Raw genomic sequence first — 26,387 nt, 5'->3', positions numbered from 1 at the left:
TTGACAAGAGAGACTAGATATTGAATTCCGGCTGGCGGCTTTTTGCTTATTATTGGAGAAATTCCTGCACTCGCGTGCTGCTGGCTGGACGGCGGATGACGTCACTGTCCACGGCCGTGCACAAGGTCCCATATAAAGCCTCATCAAAAGGAACTGTCGGGACCCTCAAACCAAAATTCCATTTTTTCTCACTTTGATTCTCTTTGCGGAGAAAACCTTGAAAGTATTAGAAGAGAACCAGCAACCTTCATCTCGATTTCAGCTTTTCTTTTATCCGACGACGCCCAAGAAGCCTAGTCAGTCGGGCACGTTCTTGCCTCTATCCTTCATCTCGAACGACACATCCCAAAACAAAACAAAACAAAACAAAAAATTGAAATATGCAAAGTACGAGGCGAAAATTCCGGTGATGTTGCCTCCACGCGCGACAATTGTGGACGACATCATTCGCCTTTTTTCGCGGAAATGTCACGCGCAAGTAAAAAGCTCCACCATACATGTACACCTAATGTAGGAAATGTAAGCAGCAAATGGGAGAGATGGGCTGCGAATGATGGGTGCTGGATATATTGTCGCGCCTCCTGAATCCTGATGGATTTTTCCTGGTAATCCATCAGCCCGAAATAAATTTTCTCGCAAAAAGGTCGTCACTGTCGTTTTATTTCAACTGAGCATCAAACGCGAGCAGAAAAGTGCCGTCGTCGTCGTCTTATTAATAGCGCACCGTGCACATCTCCCACGTCGTCACGTATAGGCATTGCCGGGTTGTGGTTGTCAGCCAATAGCGACTCAGAGTGGCGATGGCATACGCACGGGTGGTGGTGTGCTGTTGTTATGTGCGACGAGCCGGCGGGAACCTCCCGATACATTGTTATTCCCGTGCCGCCACATTACGCCGAAATGCTACAAGAAAATTCTCCTTTCAACTTCAGACGTGACCTGGAATTTTCACTTATTCAAATATTTGTTGCGCCGGTGTTGCGCGCATTCACTCGATATTTATTTTCGCATTATTTCATACTTCACCCCATAACCTGGAAAGTATAGATCTAATCATCTATTACAATCTGGATTAAGATAATCAAAGTCGACTAGAAATGACGAGTTGCTGGGCCCTCGAAAAACGTCGGATGCGATTCATCAGCATCAGTGGGTGGGCGACGTCGTCGGGACGAGTTGATGCGATTGCTTTGATGATTCATCGGGAGATCATTAGTCGTCAACATTCTGTAAGCCATTCTTTGTTGTAGATGCCTGATGGATGTACAGTTTATGACAGACGAAACTGCTGGTGACATTTCGTCGAGTGACGGAATAGAATCATTCAATTTGAATGATAAGAATAACACAAATTGCGATTGGGAATAAGTCTCCCCCCTCTACTCTCTAGCAGCTTAACCAATAATACGCACCGTCCATTTTATATAGATTTTATATTATTTCCTCGTCTAGTCTGTTGTGTCCCCCCCCCCTATAAAAGTGTGAATTTTATTGGATCGACTGTAATTCTTATTCGTCCCCAGCCAGTCCCCGGCTGAGATGCAGAGCCCAGTCAAATTAGATTTTCTGGCCCCTCCAAAACGACTTTGACTTATATGGACTCGCTCTTTATTTGATGTGCATACGTACATATACAAGTAATGCCCTAGAAATGTTTATTAGAGTGGCCTCAGAATGATCCAATTCTTCTGTTCCATGCTGCCCGGCGTGAAAGCCAATGCCAAAATAAGGAGAGATAATAGATTTAATGGGCCGGCGTATATACATCACATACTACCCTGGAATCACCTATATAATATTTTACGCGGATATGATTATACGGCGATTGTAATATGACGTGTTGACGTCGTTTCATCCATCAATCTGCTGTGCGAAGAGAAAATTTACTTTGACAGTCCTTCATCATATCTGGCGCTGCTGCCGAATGCTGATGGGAAATCTATTCAAGACCCTGTCATTTCTTTCTCCATACAATCAACATTCTCATCCGCATATCCAATGATTGCCATGAAATATATATGGATCAACATTGGTGGGCTAGGTAATCTATGTAGTAATATAGGGGCCGAATAACCAGAGATTGCCATAAGAGTCCGGCAGCAAAGACGGCCATTAAGGAGCGGACAGATAATAACACGCGCCAAAGGGCTGTCCGAAGTGGCGCCCAAGAGCACTTTTTTCGAAATCCTATACATTTTGCAGCGGAGCAGTGGAGTATAGTCGGACTAGTAAGTAATGGGCATAAATCTACAGACGAGGCTGGCCGTATAACTTTTATTTATCTTGCTCGTAATAAAATAATATCGTCCTGTTCAATTCTGCATTTCGATCGATCGCCCATAACATGTGTCGCATTATAACTCACCGTGCACTTAAAAAAGTGGGACTAACAAATAAAAGACCTGATGATCTAATTCCGAGTTAGATCATGTGAATTATTCCCTGCCCCGTTTTTAGCTACGCCAAAAATGTCGTTGAATAGCTAAAGACTCGGTGGATCAGGGGCCAGGAGCAGTACATCTTTAAACAGGGCCGACTTTCTGTGTATTGTGCATTATTTCCATTATTGATAAAGTTGCTGGGCTGCTTAATCCTCTTATTCTCCTTCCAACTATACGATGATGCAGCAGCAGAAGCACATTTGATTTTTTCCCCTCCCCCTTTGGTTCTCTCGGTTTTTTCTTTCAAAATACCTTTGGCTCTCGGGTGCCAGGCCGGGTTATTTATATCTTGCAATATTCATTCATTCATTCGGCCGCATTCGGCAGAGAGCAACACTTTCCAAATCTCTCCCAGGATTATAAATACAGATGGATATCATACTCAAGGCAAACAGCATACGCATCTAACTAGAATTCAATTCCTTCGTTTATTCATCTTCTTTTGTTGTAGTAGCTGCATTCATTTGATTGTATTATTAAACTTGTGATGTACATTCACGAGTCGGCATACTCTTCCCCCCCACCCCCCTACAGAAAGAAACGTGTCCTATTGAAAAGCGAGGGGAACGGGCGACGTTGTGGAGGAAACCGGAGGAAACGGATATTGTATAGTCGGGCGGGATTTTCTTAGAAATATTAAAAAAGTTCAACGGACTCACAGTTTCCCCCTTTTGTTCCTATAGACCTTCGCTTTACATAATATATCGGACGAGATGTGAAACTAACTTCCGCGATTCATGTTCAAGATGTAATTATGAGATTTCATTGTTAGCTCAAAGCAATGCCACGTGGCTCCTTTGCTGCTGTTGGCGTTCTCTAATTATCTTTAAGTCTCTTCCACCAAAAATAGATTTGACGATCAAGAATAGGAGTGCCTTGTGATCAAGAAACCCAAATAAAATCTTATTCCGTACGATATTTACTGCTGGTGCCGACGGGCGTGTTATTAGTGGTTTCTTCTATTTAATCAACCACGTCCGAAGCAATTAACATCGTAGCACACCAATCCCAATCATTTTTCGTTTTTTTTTTTTTTTTTTTTTTCGTTTTTTTATCTTGGAAACGGACCAAGGGAAAGTGATTTACGCATTCAATAGTCGCAACCTCAGAGACTTTATATTATATGATTTCTAAATCTTATACATGCAGGATATTCCATAAATCTCCTGCCGCCCGTCACAGCCGAATTTATCCGAACGAATGTTGCCAATAATAAAAATGCATCCGAGATGTTTATGCCATTTTTCCCATCTCCCTTACTCTGATTGAACGATATTCCCAGGTGTCAGTTTATTTATGGTGACTCGACTCACAATAGTCGATAGATTACGATAATATTACTTCCTCGTTGTTGTTATTTAGTACTGCAAGAATTGCTCAATACTAATATGCATAATACGGTAAACTGCAAGGCTTTCCAAAGTAAGGAATGATGAATTTTTTTCCCAGACCAAAAGGTTTTATTTTTAAAATTTAACTTAGTTTCGATGTCACCGAACCACTTCTAGCTCGCATAAATACTAGATACTAATCGGATATGGCGTTGATTGCGTTATTTAGACCAGATTCAAATGTCACGCGCAGTAACATTGAAGTATCGTCAATCGATGTGATTTCAGGTATCGCGATACTTTAACCTTGATAAATTCATGACGTTGACTCGTTGAGCTTTTTGTACTCGTGTTTTATTTGTTTATCTGTCACTGAAAAGGTATTTCGTTTGTCGTTTGAGCAAATAAGTTCACTTAAGTCATATATTTTTACTTTTGCTTTTCATTGTACTTCAGGTTTTGTTGACAAATAGCCCATGAAAAGCGTCGAATCAACGCGTTGTTGAAACATGTTGAACCCAACAGCACAAGAGGATGGAGAAAACGGATTCGAATTAGTTGACAAACCAAAAGACGCAGTCAATGAAGGTCCCACTCCTTTACCCGCCTGGATAAATCCTCCCACAAGTCTTCCATTGAACTTGATGGCTGGACCTCCTACTTTAGCCTTGCCTGTCGGGCAACTGTTTCCCACAACAAGCACCCCAACTGTGGCCAATTCACAATTTTTTACGCCTACAGGCTCATCTGGACTTCATCAACCACAAACTGTGAGTCTGTAATTTGATAATTATTGCAAATGTGCACATTAGTGTGAATGTCTATCTGCTTAACACTTTATTCAGGGTTTGAATCTTCCCATTTTGCTTCCAATTTCACCAATCACAGAGAATGAAACACAACAAAATATGGCAGCTAGTACATCTGCTTTAGAAATCTGTGTTCTGGAAAGCCCCACAGCTGCAAATGTGAGGGATATCCTCGATCCTCTCAATGACCTTCCCAACAAAGGTTCTGGACTCTTTGGATGGATGAAAGAAGCTATGCCAGGGAAATCCATTTTAGCCAAAGTGGCTGAAAAGGCTAGAAGTTCAGTAGATACAATGATTACAACTTTAGATCCCCAAATGAAGGAATTCATATGTGAGTGCTTCAAATCTATACTATTATTCTTGGAACACATTGTATTTGAATTTTCATTGAAAGATTCCGGTGGTGATATCGATATTGCCGTCGCCTCTTCAAAAGAGCTAAAAGTTAGTTCAGTCCGAGAAGCTTTTCAAACAGTTTTTGGAAAGGCAACTGTCAAGTAAGAATCATTTTAACAAAAATTTAATCCTGTTGTTTCAATTCTTTCTTTTTTTTCTGTATTATATCTATTTCTTTAACTTGCAGAGGTTATGAATCTCAAAGTGCTAGTGTGGCAGCACAACCAGTGGGATTTGCCAGTGCGTTACAAGCTGCAAGAGAAAGGATAACGGTATTTCATTCAATAAAAATAATCAATCATATCCGAAATTTTAGAATTTAAAAAATCTATTTAGAATTTACGAACTGGTGGATCAATTCTTCCTCAGCAGCCCGTAGTAGCCGTTGAGGGATTCGTTGTTGAACTCTTTACCGACAAGTATAATAATACAAATAGAAAAGTCGGCGAACTTTTTTTATTGCTAATAATCTATTTTGTTTTCTAAAGTTGGTTCGAAATGAATTGTCTACTGTTAGAAGATCCTGTACGTAACGTCTGCGTACAAGTGTTTTCACAGCCATTAATGGTCCCTGCAAACGCTATTGCACGTATGCGTAGTTGTACAACCGACTCATACCCTTTACGTCAATCTGGTTTCGCCGTTACTGTAGGACAAGCGGTTGCTGAAGAATTTAATGTAACAGTTCAATTTGATTTAATTGCGTTCCTCACTATGTATTGATAATTTTTAAAAATACAGGTATCGGCCACAGAATGGCAAGTGGCGTTAACCGGAATCTCCCGTCGCGACATTCTTCTATTGGCGGCAAAGACTTTAGCCAGTAGTTACAAGTCTTAATAATGAAATTCCCTTAAAATGTAGCGTTTTCATTTTGGGGCATCGGTGGTTTTCTGCGAAATTGGTATCCATTTAAATACTGTGTTATCATTCGTCACGCTTCTTTATTGACCATATATAATATGGTCATTTTTGTGGTGGGATACTGTAACGTTTTTCGTAATAGTTGTTGAAGAAAGGAAAGTTGCATTTTATCACAACTCTTCGATCCTATCGGCTATCGTATTCGGTCCTCACATTTGAGACCCAATCAAATAAAGAAAATAAGTATTTGTACTATTAAATAAAAGAGATTTATACGAATGTTCCTAATGTTTTCTTTCGTTTTTTGAAAATTTTAAAAATCTTTTGAAAACTAACTACTTAAAAATTAAAGTAAACATTTAAAATTGAAGTAGAAATTCCTACTTAAAAATTCTCTTTCATTGCTTAAAAAAAATATAACCTGATGTGGAGGAGCCAAATACTATTCTGTACTACGCTCTGGCCTAGCTCTTTCTTGTTGGGACAACACCTGATCTTAGTAAACCTGAGGTTCAACTATATTCAGTTACATTGTTCAATCAAGCGGCTTGACTTAATGTCCTGACGATGCAAACGTCGTCCGAAGACGAGTCGTCAATTCAACCTATGCCTGACTTCTCTGCCGGTACGCTTCGAATTCGGGAACGAACGCGGATTGAACATTCACGACATCAGAATCACAACGAACTCGTAAACACATTCAATTTGCCATCTGGCGGATTTCAGAATAATATTATTTATCAAACGGGGAATCGAACTCGGGTCTCAAGATGGCATGCACATCAAGCGACGACCCATCCAACTCACCTAACCATTCCCTATCACAATAGTTTTAATTGGTCAAAATAACTACCAACATATGAAGGTAAATATTTATGATATTCCAAAACTATTTATTTTGAGACTAATATCTCATATTTGAAAGGCCTGCTAAAATCTGGGGTCCGTCTAATGAGAAACCCGTTTTCGCCTTACACGGTTGGATAATGCGGGCAATTTGATAATTTGATTCCAATAATGCTTCCAGACAATTTGAGAGTAGTCGCTGTTGATATCCTGGGTCATGGACTTGGTGATTATTTTCCAAGAGATATTATGTATCACTGTATGTATCACATGGATTGCCTTTTAGCTATTGAGAGAATATTACAACAATTTGAAATGGGACATATTTTCATTCATTGGACAAAGCTTGGGAGGCTGCATGGCTATTTTATACGCCGGCGTCTTTCCTGAGAAGGTAGTTAAACTTGTAAATGTTGATATTGTGAGAGTTTCAACTACTAGGGCGGAAACAATGAATTTGAGATTAAGAAAAACCATCGCTTTTGAAATACGAAAATGCAATCATGCAAGGCCCTGAAAAACCTATTTACGTACGGACAGCAATAGAGAAGAGCATCAATGGTTCATTTGGATCCCTTATCAGGAAAGTTTGTAAAGTTATGTTGAACCACAGTCTCAAGAAAGTGAACGGAGGCTATGTGTTTAGTAGAGACCGGTGCTTGCATGCCACCCCCTTGTAGTTCTGCCCAAAACAAGATCAAGTGATTATCACAGAAAAAGTAACTTATTAATTATAAAATTAATTGTAGGTCCGGAAGGTCCTTATATATCGAAAGTATCGAGGATCAAATAGAGCACATAGAAGCCCTTAAGAAAAATTCTAAAAGTGTTCGTTACGTTGAAATAGAAGAAAAACATCACACTCATCTGACCCATCCGGAACGCATCGCTAGCCTTATTTCCGAATTTTTTAAATCGTAGTGCGGAGAGAATTCATTATGTTTGTCGTGCACCCTAATTTTCCTAGAATCGAACGTATGCGTAAAAGAATTGGAGATTCAATAAAAGGTGCTAATCTAAACGAGAAGTAGTAGAAATTGGAATGCTGCAAGGCTGCACGTTCACAATCTATAGGGCTCTTTCACATCTGTTTTATTTAGCCGATTTATCTGGCAACGCAGCATGGCTCTAGACTTATTTGAGGGAAGAACGGGGAGAAGAGGGAGAATGGGACGAATGGGGGAGAAGAGGAAACGTGGGTCCCCTTCTTTTTCGTACGCCCTCCTCCCTCCCACTCGTCCCATTCTCCCTCTTCTCCCCGTTCTTCCCTCAAATAAGTCTAGAGCCATGCTGCGTTGCCAGATAAATCGGCTAAATAAAACAGATGTGAAAGAGCCCTATAAAATATGCTTAGCTATATGGCAGTAATAACACAAACGAGACTTTAGCAAATGTGATCACAATGAATTTGATCGGCGACCTGTAATATCTTATTATATACTTCAGAAGATATAATTTTCATTTTATCTTATATTTAAAAAAAAATACCGCGGCTTCATATAAAAAAATAAAATAAAAAACAATTTATTTTTGAATTGTCGTTTATATATTGAAAGTCGATAACATGTTATCACAGAGAATTAATTTTGCAGAATATTGCAGAAAATGCAGCCTCAATGAATAACCAAGAGTCCAAGCATGTTCTCATTGGGCCTGAACATCGAAAAAATTGGGCCTGAGGGGCGGAATGGAATGTCATTTAGGCCCAATATAATTTTATATGTTTATTTATGCCTTAACTGCTTATTCCGATTCCACCACAAGGCTGAGGAGTGCAACGGAAGAAGACGTTGTGCCCGATGTGGAAAAAATCACAAAATTCAAGAATGCCCAAATGCAGTGGCGCTCACAGCGCAGGATGGGGGAGGCTGTCCCAAAAGAAAATAAGCAATGAGAATTATACACGTGAAAACCACCCAAAAGGTAACACGAGAGGAAGCAGCAAATATAATTCAAAAAGGGAAGACCTTTGCAGAAGTGATATCTGCAGATGCAGTGGAAAAGAACGGCAGAGTCATGACAGAGAGAAGACCATCAATTAGGCAGGAAGACTACAGTCAAGCTGCCCCAGCACAAGCCTCAACACAGAAAAACCCAAAAGATCCCAAGACAAGCAAAATCGACGAGAAAAACCAAATGGATTGCAAGAACACTGCCCTCGAAAGAAAGCTGAATGCGGTTTTTAACTTAATAATTAAAGTTATTCAAGCAATATGCCCAGAAAGTGCCAGACCGGCGATAAATGAGGTGATATAAACAGCAAAAACAGTTATCGATATCATCAGTGAAACATCATCAAATGACCCCTCTTCAGACAATGAAGCAACAGAATAGGATCACCATGCCTCATCTCTTAAAAAAAGAAGGAAAGCAAAGTCAAACAAGAAACGCAGAGTTGACGGAGCGGAAAAGCACGCACGAAAACAACGACAGCTATAAACAACACTCAATGGAATGCGGACTCCCTACCGGCCCACCAAGCAGAACTAGAAAGATACCTGGAAGAACAAACGCCCTCTCCTCGGGGGATCTGTGTTCAAGAAACCTGGCTAAACCAAAACAAATCATTTGTGTTGAAAGGATTTGATGTCGAGAGCAGAATCGCCAGGGAGGAGGGGTCGAAATTTTTGTTTGCCAAGAATTAGAATGGAATCCTCAGAACGTTGTTACAAGTATAAAGTGCATGGCCGTCCAAATTATTGCCCGTCCAACTCCAATCACGATTTGCAACATATATTGTGCCGAACAATTAATTGACGAGAAAACGTCGTAGGAGATTTTTAATCAACTTTCTACAACCTGTTTTATTTTGTGAAGACTTTAACGGACACCATCCAATGTGGGGAGTAAGACGCATCGGCAGAAAAGGTGAAATCATTGCAAATTTTATTGAGCAAAATAATTCAGTACTGATTAACGATGGCAGCGGAACAAGAATAGGTGATAGAGGTACACTGTCAACAATTGATCCATCGTTTACCTTGGCGGATATTGCCAGGAAAACCAAATGGGCGGTGGACTACTCGTCAAGCATTGGGAGTGATCATTTCCCAATTACGCTCAGCATAAGTGGACGAGTTCTGACAAATTAATCGCTGGCTTTACAAAAATGGAACCTAGAAAGAGGTGACTGGGAAAAATTCAAGCGCCTGGCCGGAAAAAAAAATAAACAGCAGCCTTATTTGTAAAGACATTGACAAATTCGCCGAAAAGGTAACGAAAGCCATTATAAAATGTGCGGAAAAATCAATCCCCTGCAAAAAGACAAGGAAAGGTAAATTGGTGGCTCCCTGGTGGAAGAGTTTGGCATAAGGAACAGACTCAGAGAAGAGGCCCTAAAAAAGCAATCCTTTCAAGATATCTGTATTTGAAAAAAGTTGGGGTTGGAAAATACAATTACCCGAAGGGTTTCTAAAAAAAATCCAAGAAGTTTTTCAAGATTGGAATCACATGGCAGAAGAATGTGGCAAGAAAGATGGATTAATGCATCAAAGGCAAGCAGCTTCTACCGAAGTCACACCTCAAACGTCAATGAAAGATCGAAGATATGGGCATCTACACGCAAAGAACAAGTATTGTTGACACGAGTGAGATGTGATCAGCTTCGACTCAACCAAAACCTATTTAAGCAGGGAAAACACCCAACAGGCCAGTGTGATTACTGTCAAAACAAAGAGATGTGCCACACGTCCTTCTCCACTGCCCACTATATTTAGACGAGAGAGAAGCAATGAAAGCAGCGGACTCGCCAGCCATCCTATCTCTCAGAGAACTACTGTGTGCGAACGAAGTGGGAAACAACGCAGTGATCACCTTTCTTAAAATCACCGGCATCATCGACCAACTACGTTTTAAATGAAAGACGCAGCAACACGGGTATAAGCCACGGTATCTCCACCTAAAGAGTGTCTCGTCCATGGCAAGATATAGGAAAAGATGCCTGAAATTACAATTTTCTCCCCCCTCCCCAACAACAACAACTTTATTTGGTCTGTTTTCTTTCACTATTACTTTTCTTTTTTTCCCGCCTGGTCAGGAGTCCAGTCAGGTGCTGCATCAATTCTCTCAAGTTAAGCAGATTTCACGTCTCAGTATTTGATTTTAGTTTCTTGGGTATTTTTACGGTCTTGGAGTTGTTGTTATTTAAATTTTTAGTTCTGACTACATTTAAAATGGCTCCAAAGAAGGATCCAAAAATTTGATTGTGGAAAGTGCGGGATATGCCTAAGCTCAACCGTTGAAAATTCCACGACCCATTGCGGGCATTTGTTTTGCTTTTTGTGTTTGCTTCGCTGGTGTGAGAAAAGTTGGTCGTGCCCGTACTTCCGCATGCAATTTGATCGAGTATTCCTTCATTTCTCGGGGGAAACACTTAACGTCTATCTAAAGCCCCAAGCAATCCAAGCTATTGTTGAACCTCCAAATACCCAAGTTGTTGAACCTCCAAATGTGAAAACTTTGGTTCCTGCTGTTGTTGAAATGCTGAGACACCAGAGGAGGCGCGAGAGGAGGCGCCAGTCGAGGCGTAGGAGGCGTCACGGCGCCGTGAGTCAAGGGACCAGGCTCTTTGAGATACTGATTGCCTGATTTAAAATTTACTGAAAAAATCTTGATTGTTTTGTTGTTCCTGATTCTTGTTGAAATTTATTATTTCTCTTACTTTCGGCAGTTCTTAACTCCTTCCTTTCAAAAGGTCCTTCTAAGGACCGCCGAAATCTTATGAAAAGAGATGGCAAACCCCCCAAAAACTTTCAATATTGATTATCAAGTACCTTGTGTCTAAATATTGACTCGTACAAGGTAAATTTGCACTATTGGTACTTAACTTTATTTTCAAACTCTATCCTCTCTGCCATGTTTCCTCTATGTTTTGGTGGCATGGGATTCTGATTCACCATCATGGAATATCAGAGAACCAAACTTAAGCTACTTTTCATAATTATGTCCTGTCATCATGTCATACGACATAGATTGAACATAAATATTTAACTATCTGAGTCCAATGGACTCGGATGAAATACACACAGAAAACCGGATCAGCTCAATACACGCCAGAGACGTTTAAAGGTAGATCAGATCAGGAAAAAAAGTTTAAGGACACAGTGAGAATGATTCACGATACAGAGATGGCTGCTGCGTAGCAAACGAAATATCAATCCCGCCAGCTGTAGGAGCTGGCACTGATAAATAGTTTCAGAATGCTTTTCACGAGAGAGCTGTTTGTCAGCGTGGTGCGAACAGGCAAGTGAGAGAGAGTAGGAAACGGAAAGGCCTACTCATTTGATAAGAGAACGCCCAGGTATCTCCCGCATCACGAGTGCTGCCATCTATGGTGCTGTCATCTAAGGTTGCATGGTTGCAAATGAAATCACAACACTCCTCCTCAAACATGTAACAACTCAAACATTCGATTGGAATTCGAATCGATTCGAATGAAATCAAGAAAAATAATTTTTTTTGATTAGGCAAGAAATATTACATTAAAACATTCATAATTTTAACTTTTTAAATAAATTGCAGCAGAATATAACTTAAATCGACTTGATTCAGTGCCGGATTAGCCAATGGGCAACTGTGGGCAAAGGCCCAGGGGCCGCGGATTCAAGGGCCCGCCGCGGCCAAATTTCCGAAAAAAATTTGACCGCCAATTTTTATAAATATGTGAAATTGTAATAAATTTATTTTCGGAAATGTAGGAGGTGAAAAAGAAATGAGAAAACATCTTTAACTCATAACTCATACGTAAAGCCGTCAGTGACTCAATGTGCCTACAGGCCTTTTTCAAAATTCTGATTCTAACCCTACCTCTTAGTTCTACTTCTAACCCTTTACTCCCCGAGGCCGATTTGAGACTTCCGTTGACGAGAACATGTTCGAACTTGATTTTTTAGTACGTCGTCATCAAGTGAATCGCTGTAAGCCTGTAATTGCCTCAGTTTAAGCGTAACTATACACGAAGAAGCATGTCTGGCAAGGGTGAAAAGAAAAAAGGAGTCGAAGAAAGACTAAGAGTTAAAACAGTTGGTGCTCACATAGAAAGTGGGTGTCAAAAACGTGCAAAGAGGGATAAACATGATCAGTTTGTAAAAACTCTGCCAAAACTGACTAAATTTTACTCTCGTCCCACTTCATCTACGCCTACACCTGAACCTATAGCCTCCAGTTCAACGAGCAACGCCCGAGATTCTGAGAAGTCAGCCGATGATATTGATTTATCAATATCACCTATCGTGGATAGTGATAATGGAGCCGATAGTGATGATTCATCTGACGACACGATGTCTCTTTCAAGTGTTTATTCTAATGCTAGTCGCCCGTGTTCCACTCTTGTCAACGTGTCCGACTCGGAATGTGCTTTAGTGAATTTGGATTGTAATCAATCATCTGATCCCGGCTTGTGGCTTCTGCCCTTTTCATCCGAACTAGTTGACTTTTGGATTGAAAAAGGTCCGATTGCTTGTCAAAACAATGACGGTGCTTTCTTGAAATCAAAGCGAGTTTACAACGCCAAAGGCAAAAAGGTAAATCGTAAACTAAATGCCGATTCGTTCAAAAGAAAATTACCAAATGGAGAAATTGTGGCTAGAGATTGGTTAATCTACTCGCCATCGCTAGGATGTGTTTACTGTTTTGTGTGCGTTCTATTTTCTAAAGAAGAAAACCAGTTTTGTAAAGGATTTGCCGACTGGAAACACGCTTCGACTATGCTTGGATGTCACGAAAAAAGTGCTCACCACGTCAAGTGTATCCGCACTTACATCGAACGCAACTCACTTTCAAGAGTACGTCGTGTCGATTGTGAATTAGTTAAACAGTATGAAAAAGAACGAAATTATTGGATTCAAGTTCTCGAACCAATTGTTGCAACGATAAAATTTTTGGCTAATCGAGGACTCGGCTTTCGTGGTGACGATGAAATAATAGGTTCCACTCGCAATGGAAATTACCTTGGAACTTTGGAACTGATAGCTCAATTTGATCCCTTCTTAAATGAGCATATCAAGAAATATGGAAATGCAGGCCGTGGGATTCCCTCTTATTTATCGTCGACCATCTGTAATGAGTTTATTGATGTTATGGGACAAAAAGTGTTGAAAATTATCGTAGCAGAAATTCAAGAAAGCAAGTACTTTTCAATAAGTGTCGACTCTACCCCAGACGTAACTCACATCGATCAGTTAACTTTCACCTTCCGCTACGTGAAACAAGATGGACCAGTTGAGCGATTTGTTAAGTTTATTCCGATTGCTCGTCACACTGGCGAATATCTGGCCGATTGTGTCTTGAAATTTTTAGAGACCTACAAAATTAATGTGATGGACTGTCGAGGACAGTCGTATGACAATGCATCCAATATGTCGGGCCAGTACAACGGGCTGCAGGCTCGCATCAAAGCGGTTAATGAAAAAGCGGAATATGTGCCGTGTGGTGGACATTCTCTCAATTTGATTGGATTAAAAGCGGCAGAGTGTTGCTTCGTCGTCGTGGCGTATTTTTTGTTTGTACAAAACCTATACGTATTTTTTTCAGCTTCTCCGCATCGATGGAATATTTTGTGTAAAGCCCTTGGAGGTAAAGTGGTTCTTAAGAGACTCATTGATGTACGATGGTCAGCTCATGCCGATGCAGTAAGCGCTCTTGATAGTGGCTACAATGAAATCCAATCTGCTTTAAACCTAATAGCAAATGACGAAGAAGAGGAACCAAAAACGATCATCGAAGCCAAGTCACTTTCTTCTAAAATGGATAAACTCGAAAATGTTATTTTGACTTCAATTTGGAACCGCATTCTCTCAAGATTCAACATGGTAAGCAAGACTTTACAATCCGAGGACGTAAATTTATCCGATATAGTGTCGCTTATGAATTCCTTGAAAACTTTTGTTCAATCGGTGAGAGACGACTTCGACGATTGTGTTGAGAAGGCTAAAGAAAAAAGACCCCTGGCTGAATACAGTTTTACCACTCAACGAGCGAAGAAGCGAAGTGTTCGTGTAACACGTAATGAAGGACCCTCTATTGACGCTTATTTAACTGGCGATACAAAATTCCGAGTCGAAGTCTTCTATCCAATCCTTGATTCACTCAACGAGGGTTTATCTACGCGAAGCGTCGCTTACGAGCGAATTAACGACCGTTTCTTTTTTTTGACACAATTAAACAACATGAGTAACGCTGATATCAAAAGCAAATGTGAACAGCTCGCAGGATTTTATTGTGGTGATGTAGATCCAACGGATCTTTACGGAGAATGTCTGCAATTTGTCTATTACGTTGAAGACGAAGTGAAAGAAAGACAGAAGAAAGAATCATCTCCTAATATTGAAGGCCGCAAGAAAACATTGTTTGAGACTCTGTATTCAAGAATCAAATAAAATCGTCTAGAATCATCTTTCCCGAACATCGAGATTGCTCTTCGCATATTTTTGTCCATGATGGTAACCAACTGTAAAGGAGAGCGGTCCTTTTCAAAACTCAAGCGGATCAAAAATGAAAGCCGGGCAAGTACTACCGAAGACCGCCTAAATAATTTAACTTTGATGAGCATCGAGTCCGACCTACTTAACGAAATTGATTTCAATGATATTATCAGTGATTTTGCTAGTAGAAAATCTCGATCCGTTCCAATTTAATTAGTGATTGCGGTAATGTTCGTAAATTACTTATTTGAAAAGTGTATTGAATCTGAATGTATGTTCTAAAATAGAATCTTTTCAGCATCTTTTGAATGTCTTGCTTGTTGATATAGAAAATCTCTTGAAAAAAGTGGAAAAAGGGCCCGCGAAATCAATTTTGCCCAGGGCCCGCCAAACTCTAATCCGGCGCTGACTTGATTTATTGATAATTCAATAATAATAGATTATTTTTCCGTTTGAAAGAACCCAAACAATACCCATCCCCTTCGTTTATCGAAAAAATTTCCCCTTCGTTTATCGTGGCACATCTAGCGGTCGAAATTGAAACTAAAAATTTTCCAACTTTGCAAAAATTTTGTCAAATTTGACACGTTGACCCAAATATTCGTAAATATTCACAATGAATATTCATGAATCGGGAAATGAATATTCAGGTAAATTTCCATGAATATTTACCCAAAAATATCACAATTCAAATGAATATGAATTTGATTTTTTTCAATTCGAGTTGAACTGAATATTCGAAAATCTCAAAAACGCAATTCAAGTTGAATCGATTCGAATCAATTCGAATGAAACGCAATTCGGGTGAGAGCGCTAGTAAGCAAGGTACCCAAAGTTTTTTTTTCATAAAAAAAATAGCACATGACCCACAAAAGTAAGGGAAACAGTAATAATGAAGAAAAAAATTATATTAAATCTACAATAAGCCATTTTATTAAGGTTTACTCCCAATTAAAATACCTATTCTAGTCTGCGTGACTGACTGTGCTTAAACAGCTCCACCCAATATCTGAATTTCGAATTCAAACAAAATCAAAACTCACAATTAAGGATCTCGCATGAATTTTCTTCGATTGTTTCTGGTGCCTGGGGTTCATTTAGCATGTTTTCAACCAATTTTTTGAATTGTTCCATCCTTTTAAACTAAAAATTAATAAAATATACCAGTTAACAATAATGAGGGTTGTACAAACCAATTACAGCAATTCAAAGGGGCTGGTGTGGTCACACTGTTAAGCGATCCACCAGCTTGATATGATGGATGTAACGTAACTTTTTTATTTTGAAAATTTTGAAAATTATTTTGATGTGACAAAAAAATTCCCTTTTTTCAGATGCGAGCGATAGTTATGAACTTGCTTAGGAAACACGAACTGCAACTCCCGTTCGGTTAATGTCTTTTTCTCCTGATGGAACCCTTTTTTACACTGCTGGGATGAACGATCCTCTTGTTAAAGTGTGGTATCAAGACAATTCTTGTAAGATATTATTTCGGGCTCATTCTTTTTTTACTTTTTTTTCTTTTGTTCAACTTAAATTTGATTTTACCTCTCTATAGTGCTGTTTCCTTCCAAAAGCATGGAATATTTGGCAGCGTCCTCTCCCACCTGCATGGACGATTCGACAAAATATGCTTTCGAATATCTAGACCATCCTGCGTCAGTTGTTTCTGTTGAATGGAGAAGGACATCGAAATACATGCCACGGTATGTCTGTTTATTACATGATTTTTTCCTCCAATTAATAAACTATTGTTAAATCACAGAGAGAGTGTCGCAAATATGCTGGTCACCACTTGCGAGGACTCAATTTGCCGTGTATGGGTAGAGACCGTGTTGCCAGAAGATGGTCTAGTCAATATAAACAACATTGATCAATTGGCAGCGCAAATCCCTCGATTTCGAATGCATCGCCATAAACATAAATTTTTGCAACGTTTAAAACACATGAGGCAGCATTCAGGCTTCATCATTTTCTTTCTCACAGACTAATCGATTGATTTATGCAGACATTGTTTTCAACTAAAGAAGCTACTAAAGCAAGAAAACGGTGGAAAGTCACCCAAGAAGGGAAATAAAGCCATAATAATACCCACACTTTTTTATAAATATAATATATATATTATCCCGATAAATCTTAAAAATAAATTTAAAAAAACAAAAAATCTTAAACCTAATGTGCTCGATTAATCTTTAGAATATGTAAATTCTATCCGAATCCAATAAATTCTTAAATGAAAGGTGTTTTTTTCCGATTTCACCTTTTTGGCTTTTGCTTTTTTCTTTTCTCGATATAGTCTTAGTTTTTCCGCCCTTTCTAGCTTCTTAGGAACAGTTTCAACTTAATCCTTAGAAGGATCAACGTTCAAAACATTAACATCAACAGTAACCCTTCTCTTTTTGCATCATTCTTTTCAATTTCTTTAGTTCTTTTCAATGATTTTAATACAAAACAGTTTGTTAAATTGACTAAACCAATTGAATTGAAAACCTGTGTTACAAGAAATACCCAATTCTTCGACAGTTACACCGATCTGAAAAGGTGTGCTGTACGGTGTTTTCTCAAAGTAAGTGAAAATTGTTATCCCAAATCCAAATATGTCACAAAGATCATTAAAGAACTTAAATTATTTTCCTTGGGCAGCTCTTGAAGTGCGAGAAAAGTTTGCCATTGTGGTAAAGCTGATGTTAATCAAAATTTCAAAATAAACACAACGGTGACAACTGGTTTTGTTTCGACACGCTGTTTTCTTGGATTCAGTAATCAGCACACTCTAATGGCAAAAAGGTAGAAACTAGTATAGCCATCTAAATATTTTAAATGATTACAAGTTCAAATTCTAAAATGTTATAAATTTTACCGTAAACTGCCTTCTTGATAGTACACGAACGGATTACTATTTTTCCTGATCCATTGTTGACTCTTTTATCTCGTCTACCACACCAATTTACCAGCTTTGACAGTGAATCAGCAAAAAAATGTTCCAGGCTCTTCTGACGTAGTCAGCCTCGCTGTTTTGGGAATTCTTCCTACCCAAAAGATGAATGCGGGATATCTGAGTTGTTAAAAAATTAAAGTTCGATATTTGATAAAATGTATTAATTTTTTAGTAATCTTATTACTCTTACAAGCTTCTTGAGAACGTTTTTATCTGCTTTTAATACTTCTTCAAAAGAATGTAATTGCTGAAGAAAATCGATGTCATCAGTAATTTCCCCAGCTTCGCCGTTACTTACTGGCTTAATTGATTTTTAGGTCACGTTTAATTTATCTTTAGTTTTTGCTAACGCTGAGATGATCTTTACCCAACGAAGCGTCTTCACTATAAAAATTGTATAGTAATTTAAATAAATACATTTAGATTAAAGTGTTACCGTGACTATAGTTTTCTCGAGAACGCCAACAAGAGAATATATCTATATCAGAAAAACCAGAAAGGTTTTTTTTCATAGATGGGTGTTGATAACAAAAGCGTAAAAAATAAAAATCTCCAGTATGTCGTTCTGTCGTTCTGAAGTGATCTCAAGGCAATCATTGAGATTGACGGTGTCCGCTGTTTTACTAGAACAGTTGTATATGATTTGAAGCGGCTTAGCAGCTGACTCCTTTTCGATTGCGAAGTGACTCTTAATTTTCTTTCTCTATTTAACAATTTTTTTTGTATCATGTTTTTTAAGTATCATTTTCTTTTTACTTAATGTATTTGTGTAGGTGTATTCCCTTTGATTTCTATTAGGGAAAGGTGCACTCCCCCCTCTTTTTTCAATTTCCATTTGCTAAACTCGTCAGCATTTTTCGAGAGTGGTAATTTCTACTATTCTGGGTTGTTGAACTGTTTTAACTGTGAAATTTTTGGTTTCGTGCTATTTTTTACTTTTATCTTTACTGTGGTACCTATGGGAGCTCAGTTATAACTTGTTGAGTCTACCTAAGTACCACAAATGATGTCATTTTGATATCATTCTTTTATTATTTCATTCATTCATTCTTCTTTGACATAATTTTTTAGACCTAAAATGGATACAAATGGCATATCATTTATACATTTGAGTGGGAACGCAAACGAGGCTCGTTTGAACATTTTAAACATTAGATCATTTCTTGGATATCAAAACGATGTCGGTATGTTTTTCAGACATCCAATCCAAAGAAAAAATTACTTAAGTCAAAAGTCGTGATTAAGTCACCAAAAAGTCAAATTATCGTTTTGCAATAAAATTTTTCTAGATCGAAATTTGTTCAATGCTATTGTAGGACTTTTTTAGCTGCTTGAAAAAAATTGATACCATGCACTCTGTACTCGCGTTAGCCATTTTAAGAAAATTTAACTGATTGAAGTCTGCAATTATGAATGAACGTTATAGGTATACTTTTCAAACATTCGACGAATTATTAATGATTGTAAGAAAAAATTGTATCTACTACTTTGGAGAAAACCATTTGACAACCAACCAACTGATTTAACTTAGCAATTACAATTTTCCATAGAAATATGGAAAAAGTTTACCATGAATGACAATTTATTAACTTTGCTTAAATCTAACTTAGATATAACTACCAAACCGTTTGATACAGTGCATTTATCTGTGAAAACATCGTGTGAGTTGTGTTTATTATCTACTGAAATAATTGAATTTTATGATCCTGTCGGTGATATTAGTGAATGTTTAACTTGTGGTTTTCCAACTCAATATGTTTTTTGTACACAATGCATAGATAAATCAACAATAAAACACTAGATTCATTTATACAGCAAATTCACCTTTATCATTAACACCATATATACCGCATCAATTGCACATACAAATTTTTATCTAAAACCTTTAATTGGTCTTTTTCAATGTATTGTGCTACACCAGAAATCCGTTGGACTCTACTTTTGCAAAAGTTATACTCATCCTATATCCACCAAAGGGAATTTCTGAGAAATCAACACAACCATCCCAAATTTGCAGAATGCTTATGCAGAATGTGATTTACAACCTTTTGGTGCTGTATATAATCAATATCAAACGTTTCACGAATAACTAGATCACATTAAAACCGAAGAAAAATTAGTGTTTCCACGATCAATCCACAATCATTGCACAATGGGATGATGAATTTGGAGATAAAATATATAAAATTGTACGAACTTTTTTTCAATGGTCATTTCCAGGTTTCGTTTCATTTGGAGGTAAGACCTTTTATATTGCATAGCACTTTATACCCTAATCTTATAACAGTCAGTGAATCTGGACATGACCATTTGAAAATAACCTAAAAAATCACCTGTTTTTTCATAAAATAGCAGCCAAGAAGATTTCAAAGGTTACCATAGTTTTTACTGACTTCGACTGGAAAATGTCTTTTCTGCGCTTCCGAAACATCAAACGTCAACGTCAAAGTCAGAGTTTTTGGGGGACGTCAAAAGTCAAAGACATGTCAAAATTTGAAGAAAAACGACTTGAGTCATGACGTTCGTTTCACTAAGTTTAACTGATGTGATTGTGCAAGGCATTTGCAATGTAATTGGATTATTCTGTCATTCTGGAGAGTTTCATTGCCAATTCTTTGCACTGCACTTTATAATTTTGACAGTAGATTTCACAATGGCATATCATCTTCCCATGGCAGAACAAATTTCCCTTGACTTGAGCTGCTGTATAACACTGATGCCTTGCCCCCTTGAAAAAATAACAGACAATGGGTTTGTTCGTTGTCGTTGTTGTGGAAACATGTATCAAATATTGGCAAAAACGAGGGCGAGTGAACTTTCTGACAACCATACTCCACGTCTGTTTCCCCTTTTTTCATCTTAATCTCAACCTAAAATTTGTGTTCGACTGATCCTGATTCAAATTTGTAATACATTTCAAAGAAACTTAATGTCTGATTTGAATTTTTACGGTTCACAACCTCTATCAGCTGGCGTAGGCAGGAAAAATTAGTGTCGTTTTTATACGCCCCTTAAGTAAAAAAGGTAGCAGAGCGCCAGTGGTGTATAGAAACGACACTAATTTTCCTGCCTACGCCAGCTGATAGAGGTTGTGAACCGTAAATGAAGTCTTCTGCAGTCTCTGATTTCAGAAACTCGGGAAACGAATAAATCTGGGAAAATTCGAAAAAAATTCGGATCATTATGCAAAACTCACAGTTAGTTTATGAAAGGGTAGTGTATACACGGTTTGAAAATAAAAATTCCTTCTTAAAAATTAAATATATAAAAAGCTATGTGAAAAACAAGTTCGGGTCATAAGATAACATGGTTGGCGTCGGAGTGATCCGATACTTTCGGAGCCCCTTTTAGAGGCCTATCCCATGAACGAAAAAATCTGAAAAAAATTCAGACAAAAAAAAAGAGGTATTGGAATTTATGTCATTTTTTCACTTTTTACCACCCGAAAAACCAACTAGAAAAATACACGCCGCCTTATGGAACGGCGCGGGGTGATCCCATACTTATGGATGGGACTGTATATCAGAGAAGAGAAGGTGAAAATAGAAGGTTACTGGTTGTATTCCACTTCTAGGCACCAATATGTAACAACCCTACTTACTTCATCATTGTAAATAGTCGTTACTCGATTAACTCAAAAGTAACCGGATTTGTATTCAATTTGGCAGCTGGAGAAGGATTGTCCTGATCGAAGGACAATTCGACCTTTTTATACAAAAAAGTACGAACTGAAATGACAACTTATTTAAAGGCTGCTACAGAAAAAAAGAATCATTGTGGAAGGACAAGAAGAACGGGGAACTACAGAGAGACAAATTAAAGGGACTTAAAGATATTTCATCGGAATTGAGGGTAAAAAGGGTGAAAATGAGAAAAATAATGTTCTTGAGAGAATAGTGCAACTACCGAGGATAAAAATAAAAATTTCAATAAATGTAAAAAAGTTACGTTCTTTGAAGTCTCGGTTGCTTTCCACTATTTAGACGTCGCAAGCTTTATTCGAATGGTGTGATGAAAATATAATGAATATTAAATATTTTTTACTATAAATTTTACTTGTAAAATTCATTCTCCACTGTAACGGTGACTTCAAAGCAAGGAGCGAGAACTTGGTTGGGACAAGATTGCCAGAGAGACAGAAATCGAAGATAACTCTCTATGGTAAAATCTTCGAAAGGTCGATTCACGGGACGAATGAGCTTATTGCAACACTGATTCGACGGGAACGCCTAGGAAAACTACCTAAGAGTCTGCAGCACTCCGAGTCGAGTGTGCCGAAAAGGAATCCGGGCTCAATAAGCCGGTACCCGAAAGACAAGACTTGAGTCAGTGGCCCAAAGTAGAAGAAGGAATCGGCCGATGAGGACGGGTAACCGATAAGAATAGAATTGAGGCTTTCGAGAGACGGAACTCACACGTTGCGGAAATATAAGATTCTAAACTGCCCACCGAGCGACATAATCTGGGTCCCAAAAAGAATCGTACAAGGTTTAGGCAATTTAAAATTATAACAGCCCTTGAGAAGCTGTACAACCAACGAATTTTCAACAACATTATGACCCTCAATAGGATCCACCGTCAGCGAAAGCATAGAACGATGGGTGTTCAAGGAAGCCGTAGAAAAACCGATGTTAAATAAATGAGACAAATAATCGAGGACTATAGGTAAAGAAGGCAATAAGATATCCAAATTCCGTTTAGAACACCAATCCACCCATTGCTTTCATGCGGATTGATATGACGCGACCGTGGACCGCCGAGAATTTCCCATGAGGAGTTCCCCATGGAAAAACCCCTGATGAAAATTCGCGACTTTAAAAACGTTTCCTGATAACTTCCAGGCGCTCAACCGGAATTTCTTCGCCAACAACAGGGAATGCGGTTCTAAGAGATAAGAATAAATAAGAAAAGGATGCGAATGAAAAATGAACGGATTATCTGCCGACATCTGTAAAATAAGAGGGAACCAAGCCTCTGATTGCCATAACGGGCACACCAAACCTACATCTGCCTGATCCCGTCTAATATTATCTAAACAATGAGGGATTAAGGCAAAGGGAGGAAAGACATAACCTTTCAAATCACTCCAATTTAACGCAAACGCATTAACTGCCAAAGCCTGAGGTTGCGGCAACCAAGACAAAAAACGCGGAAGTTGAGTGTTCCAAGCGGAAGCAAAAAGATCAGTTTCAACGTACCAAATGTTTGCCAATTTCCGGAATTCCGAAAAAGCGGAGGAGAGCGGGTCCCGCCACTTTTTTTATGTAAGCCACGGCAGTGGTATTATCCAGGAATGTCTACGGAAATGTGAGATGACGAAGTGGTGTAAATTTGCGAACAAAGCACCCATCAACTCGAATTAATTAATGTGAAGATTTTTATCGGCCAGAGGCCAAGGTCCCCGAGACCGTATCCCATCACAAACAGCCCCCATCCGAGAAGAGAGGCATCGGAGAAAATAACCAAATCGGGATTAGTCAGAAAAAAAGTTTTGCTGTTAACAAATCGCAAATGGGACTCCCGTCAAAGTAAATCGTCTCTCGCATCCGGTGTAAAAAAAACAACTTGTCCAAGTCCCCGTGGGAATGAGAAATGTAGAAGGACTGAAGTTTACGAAAGAGCCCTTAAGTAAAAGAAACCGCGGGAATTGCCCATAATCTAAAATAATCTAGAAAAATTTCCCATAATCTTGGCGAGATCTCGAAGGCTTACTCGCCCAGACTTGCCCGACCCAAGGGAATCCAAACAGAGTTTGGAAATGGCATCGTCTTTCACCGGAGGCAAGAAAACTAAAGGTGACATACACTTAACTTCAGTAGAGGTGAAGTGAAGTGTCATCGAGAGTATGCCAAAATGAAACTTTTGCTCAATTATTTTTCCAACAAGATTCAGCTCCTCCCATTTTTGAGCAGACTATTTTTTCCCACAAATCACACGCTTTCAAAGTCAAACCTACTAAACACAAGAATATCTCTTCAGGTTTTATTTAATTGTAGCTTTCATTTGATTAGTTATTCAATAAGGTATGTAAAAAGAAATGTAGTATGTTTCAATAAGCTTCCTAATTGTTTCAAAATTACATGTACGTGTATGTAATTACATGTGATTTTAGTATGGATTGAAACAAAAAAAATTGTTCATTGCCCTTTTGGCATCGAAATATTTGATTGAATCCAAAAACACAAGTTTTGCAGCACTTACTGATGATTGCAGTAGTGATGACAGTAAAGAACATCACATCACGAAATGTTTGTTTCTGCTTTTGTTTGTCTTATACCAGAATGCCATCCAAGGCAAGTTGGATATTTAAATGTTGTCACGTGCTCTACCCAGACAGCACGCCTGGCTATTAATTGGTATAAAAACCGTCCCTTCCGTACCGTACAAACAGTCCGGAAAAATGACGGTGTTTATCGATTAATTGAAACGCTTAAAAACTAAAGGGTTCCGTCTGACGCCCCTATCGTGCCTGGGAAAAAAGGACGGAAAAAAGACGGCTTTTGTCCTTCCAATTCGTGTGGTCCCAAATAGTTGGATGATAGCTAGCATGACAAAATTCAATAAAATCAATTGAATTAGCAATGGGATTTCTCAATGACTTCTAAACCTAGAATTTTTTTTTGTAATATGATTAAAAAAGCAAAAAGTTGTGCATACTTGTATACTAAAAAAAGTGTCAAGCAGAATTATAGAGAGAATCCATCAGCATTCTGTATCTTTAAATTTTAAATACTGTGGAATGTACGGTAAAACACCACCAACAATCATGACAAGGGTAAAAATCTTACAAAACCACTCATATTGTTACTTCCCAAACAAACCTACGTCATCTTGGCCTTCCATCCCAAGTCATGAACCGAAGAACACCTAAAAGATTTAACAGTTGATTTTTCAACAATGTTTCCAAAATTCATGTTCTAACCCTCATTTTAATCATGAAAAACTAAATAATAGCAAACTAATTGGTAAAATCTGGTAAATGAGTTGTCGTTTGTAGAATGCTAGAAAATATACACGAGTCGAAAAAAAAAACTGATGATCAAGAGAGCAGACGAAAAAAATATCTGCATTGCAGTCGAAACTGTCTGCACAGTTCGAATTTACGTCAGTAGATGGTGATGAAGTATGGCAAAGAATAAGAAAAGACGATGAATTCGAACCTGGAGCTATGTGTGAATTTTATCAATTATTATTGGTTAAATCAACCTTACAATTGTATAGCGTTATTTCTGTGAATATTTCTCATTAGATCTGCCTAGATATAGGATTTAACACGGGGGTATAAGCTTCTCAGTTCTCACATTTACCATAAAAGTTCTGTTTCGTTATTGGCTTATTTTTTTAAACAAGAAACACCCACAGTGTCCAAGCAAAATGCACACCAAAACTTCAAAATCCTGGTCCAATCCCCGACAGGTTGGCAATTAGCATATCTTTAGATTTTTAGATTCATCCAAAATTTCTATTCGCATATCCCATTTATGTATAGGTGGAAAATTTATTCTTTTTGTGGAAAACCAATTGAAGAATAGCCCATTGTCGCGTCCGAAACTCCTTTAAAAGAGGTTTGAGAACATGAATATAGTTTTTTTTATAATATTGACATCTCATATCTTTTTTTAACAGGTTTTTCTTATTCGTTACAACAAGGTGGATCCTCGGGAATGGTTCACTCCACAGAAATTGATGAAAATGGTCCCGAATATGGCGTGCATAATTGATCTTACTGCTGCAAAATGTTATTATAATTTTGGAGTCTTCGCTGATGCAAATATTCAATACGAAAAGATTTCCTGTGCAAATCATGAAATTCCTGACGAGGCTGCAGTCGAAAAGTAGGAAAATAGGGCTTAATAATTAAAAGAAAAATGCATTGTTGTTTTGATTTTTATATTTCATGCAGATTTTTTTCAATAATGGACAACTTCCTGCATAATCCTGATTCTCGTGGGCGTGTTGTTGTTGTCCATTACATGCTTGGCCTCAATAGAACTGGCTATCTAGTGGCTAGATACCTTAACGTCCGACGAGGATATCAACCATCCGATGCGGTGAATGGTGTGTCAAGTCTGAAGTTTTTTATTTGCCTTCTCTTTTTACCTTCCTTTTATTTTCGTAGCATTTAACCAAGCTCAAGGACAACACATCGATGAGAAAACTATATTGAAAATTTCTACAAAATGTGTGAAAAACTTTGTTCGAATCAGTTGACGTTGTTTGTGAAAAGGTATGTATTTTTTTATTTTCTTATTACTCGTGATAATTGCTTCCGAAGTCAATTTCTTTAATATTTATGCTTTTACCAGTAATGTTGAGTTCATTGCAACTCGGGCAAGGCA

General features: G+C 38.3%; 2 protein-coding genes across 2 annotated transcripts; both read left to right on the top strand.

The window, feature by feature from the left end:
- Nucleotides 1–3,999: 3,999 nt before the first annotated feature.
- LOC124195996 (protein PRRC1-like) lies at nt 4,000–6,123 on the top strand. Its single transcript, XM_046590776.1, has 8 exons — nt 4,000–4,152; nt 4,229–4,542; nt 4,618–4,915; nt 4,979–5,081; nt 5,168–5,252; nt 5,317–5,399; nt 5,469–5,658; nt 5,722–6,123. The coding sequence occupies exons 2-8, from the start codon at nt 4,282–4,284 to the stop codon at nt 5,818–5,820; spliced, it is 1,119 nt and encodes a 372-aa protein (XP_046446732.1). The 5' UTR covers nt 4,000–4,152; nt 4,229–4,281; the 3' UTR covers nt 5,821–6,123.
- Nucleotides 6,124–12,653: 6,530 nt separating this feature from the next.
- LOC124192242 (zinc finger MYM-type protein 1-like) lies at nt 12,654–15,065 on the top strand. Its single transcript, XM_046585450.1, has one exon. The coding sequence runs from the start codon at nt 12,654–12,656 to the stop codon at nt 15,063–15,065; it is 2,412 nt and encodes an 803-aa protein (XP_046441406.1).
- Nucleotides 15,066–26,387: the final 11,322 nt, after the last annotated feature.

The sequence above is a fragment of the Daphnia pulex genome, chromosome 1, assembly GCF_021134715.1.
Source record: "Daphnia pulex isolate KAP4 chromosome 1, ASM2113471v1".
NCBI classification, from domain to species: Eukaryota; Metazoa; Arthropoda; class Branchiopoda; order Diplostraca; family Daphniidae; genus Daphnia; species Daphnia pulex.
This window is presented reverse-complemented; position numbering and strand designations above follow the sequence as displayed.

What these genes read in the sequence shown, in the direction of transcription:
- LOC124195996 (XM_046590776.1), top strand. Translation starts at nt 4,282, where the DNA reads ATGTTGAACCCAACAGCACAAGAGGATGGAGAAAACGGATTCGAATTA. An exon ending in CCAAATGAAGGAATTCATAT is followed by an intron (nt 4,916 to 4,978) that starts GTGAGTGCTTCA and finishes TTTCATTGAAAG; the next exon opens with ATTCCGGTGGTGATATCGAT. An exon ending in CTGCAAGAGAAAGGATAACG is followed by an intron (nt 5,253 to 5,316) that starts GTATTTCATTCA and finishes AAATCTATTTAG; the next exon opens with AATTTACGAACTGGTGGATC.
- LOC124192242 (XM_046585450.1), top strand. Translation starts at nt 12,654, where the DNA reads ATGTCTGGCAAGGGTGAAAAGAAAAAAGGAGTCGAAGAAAGACTAAGA.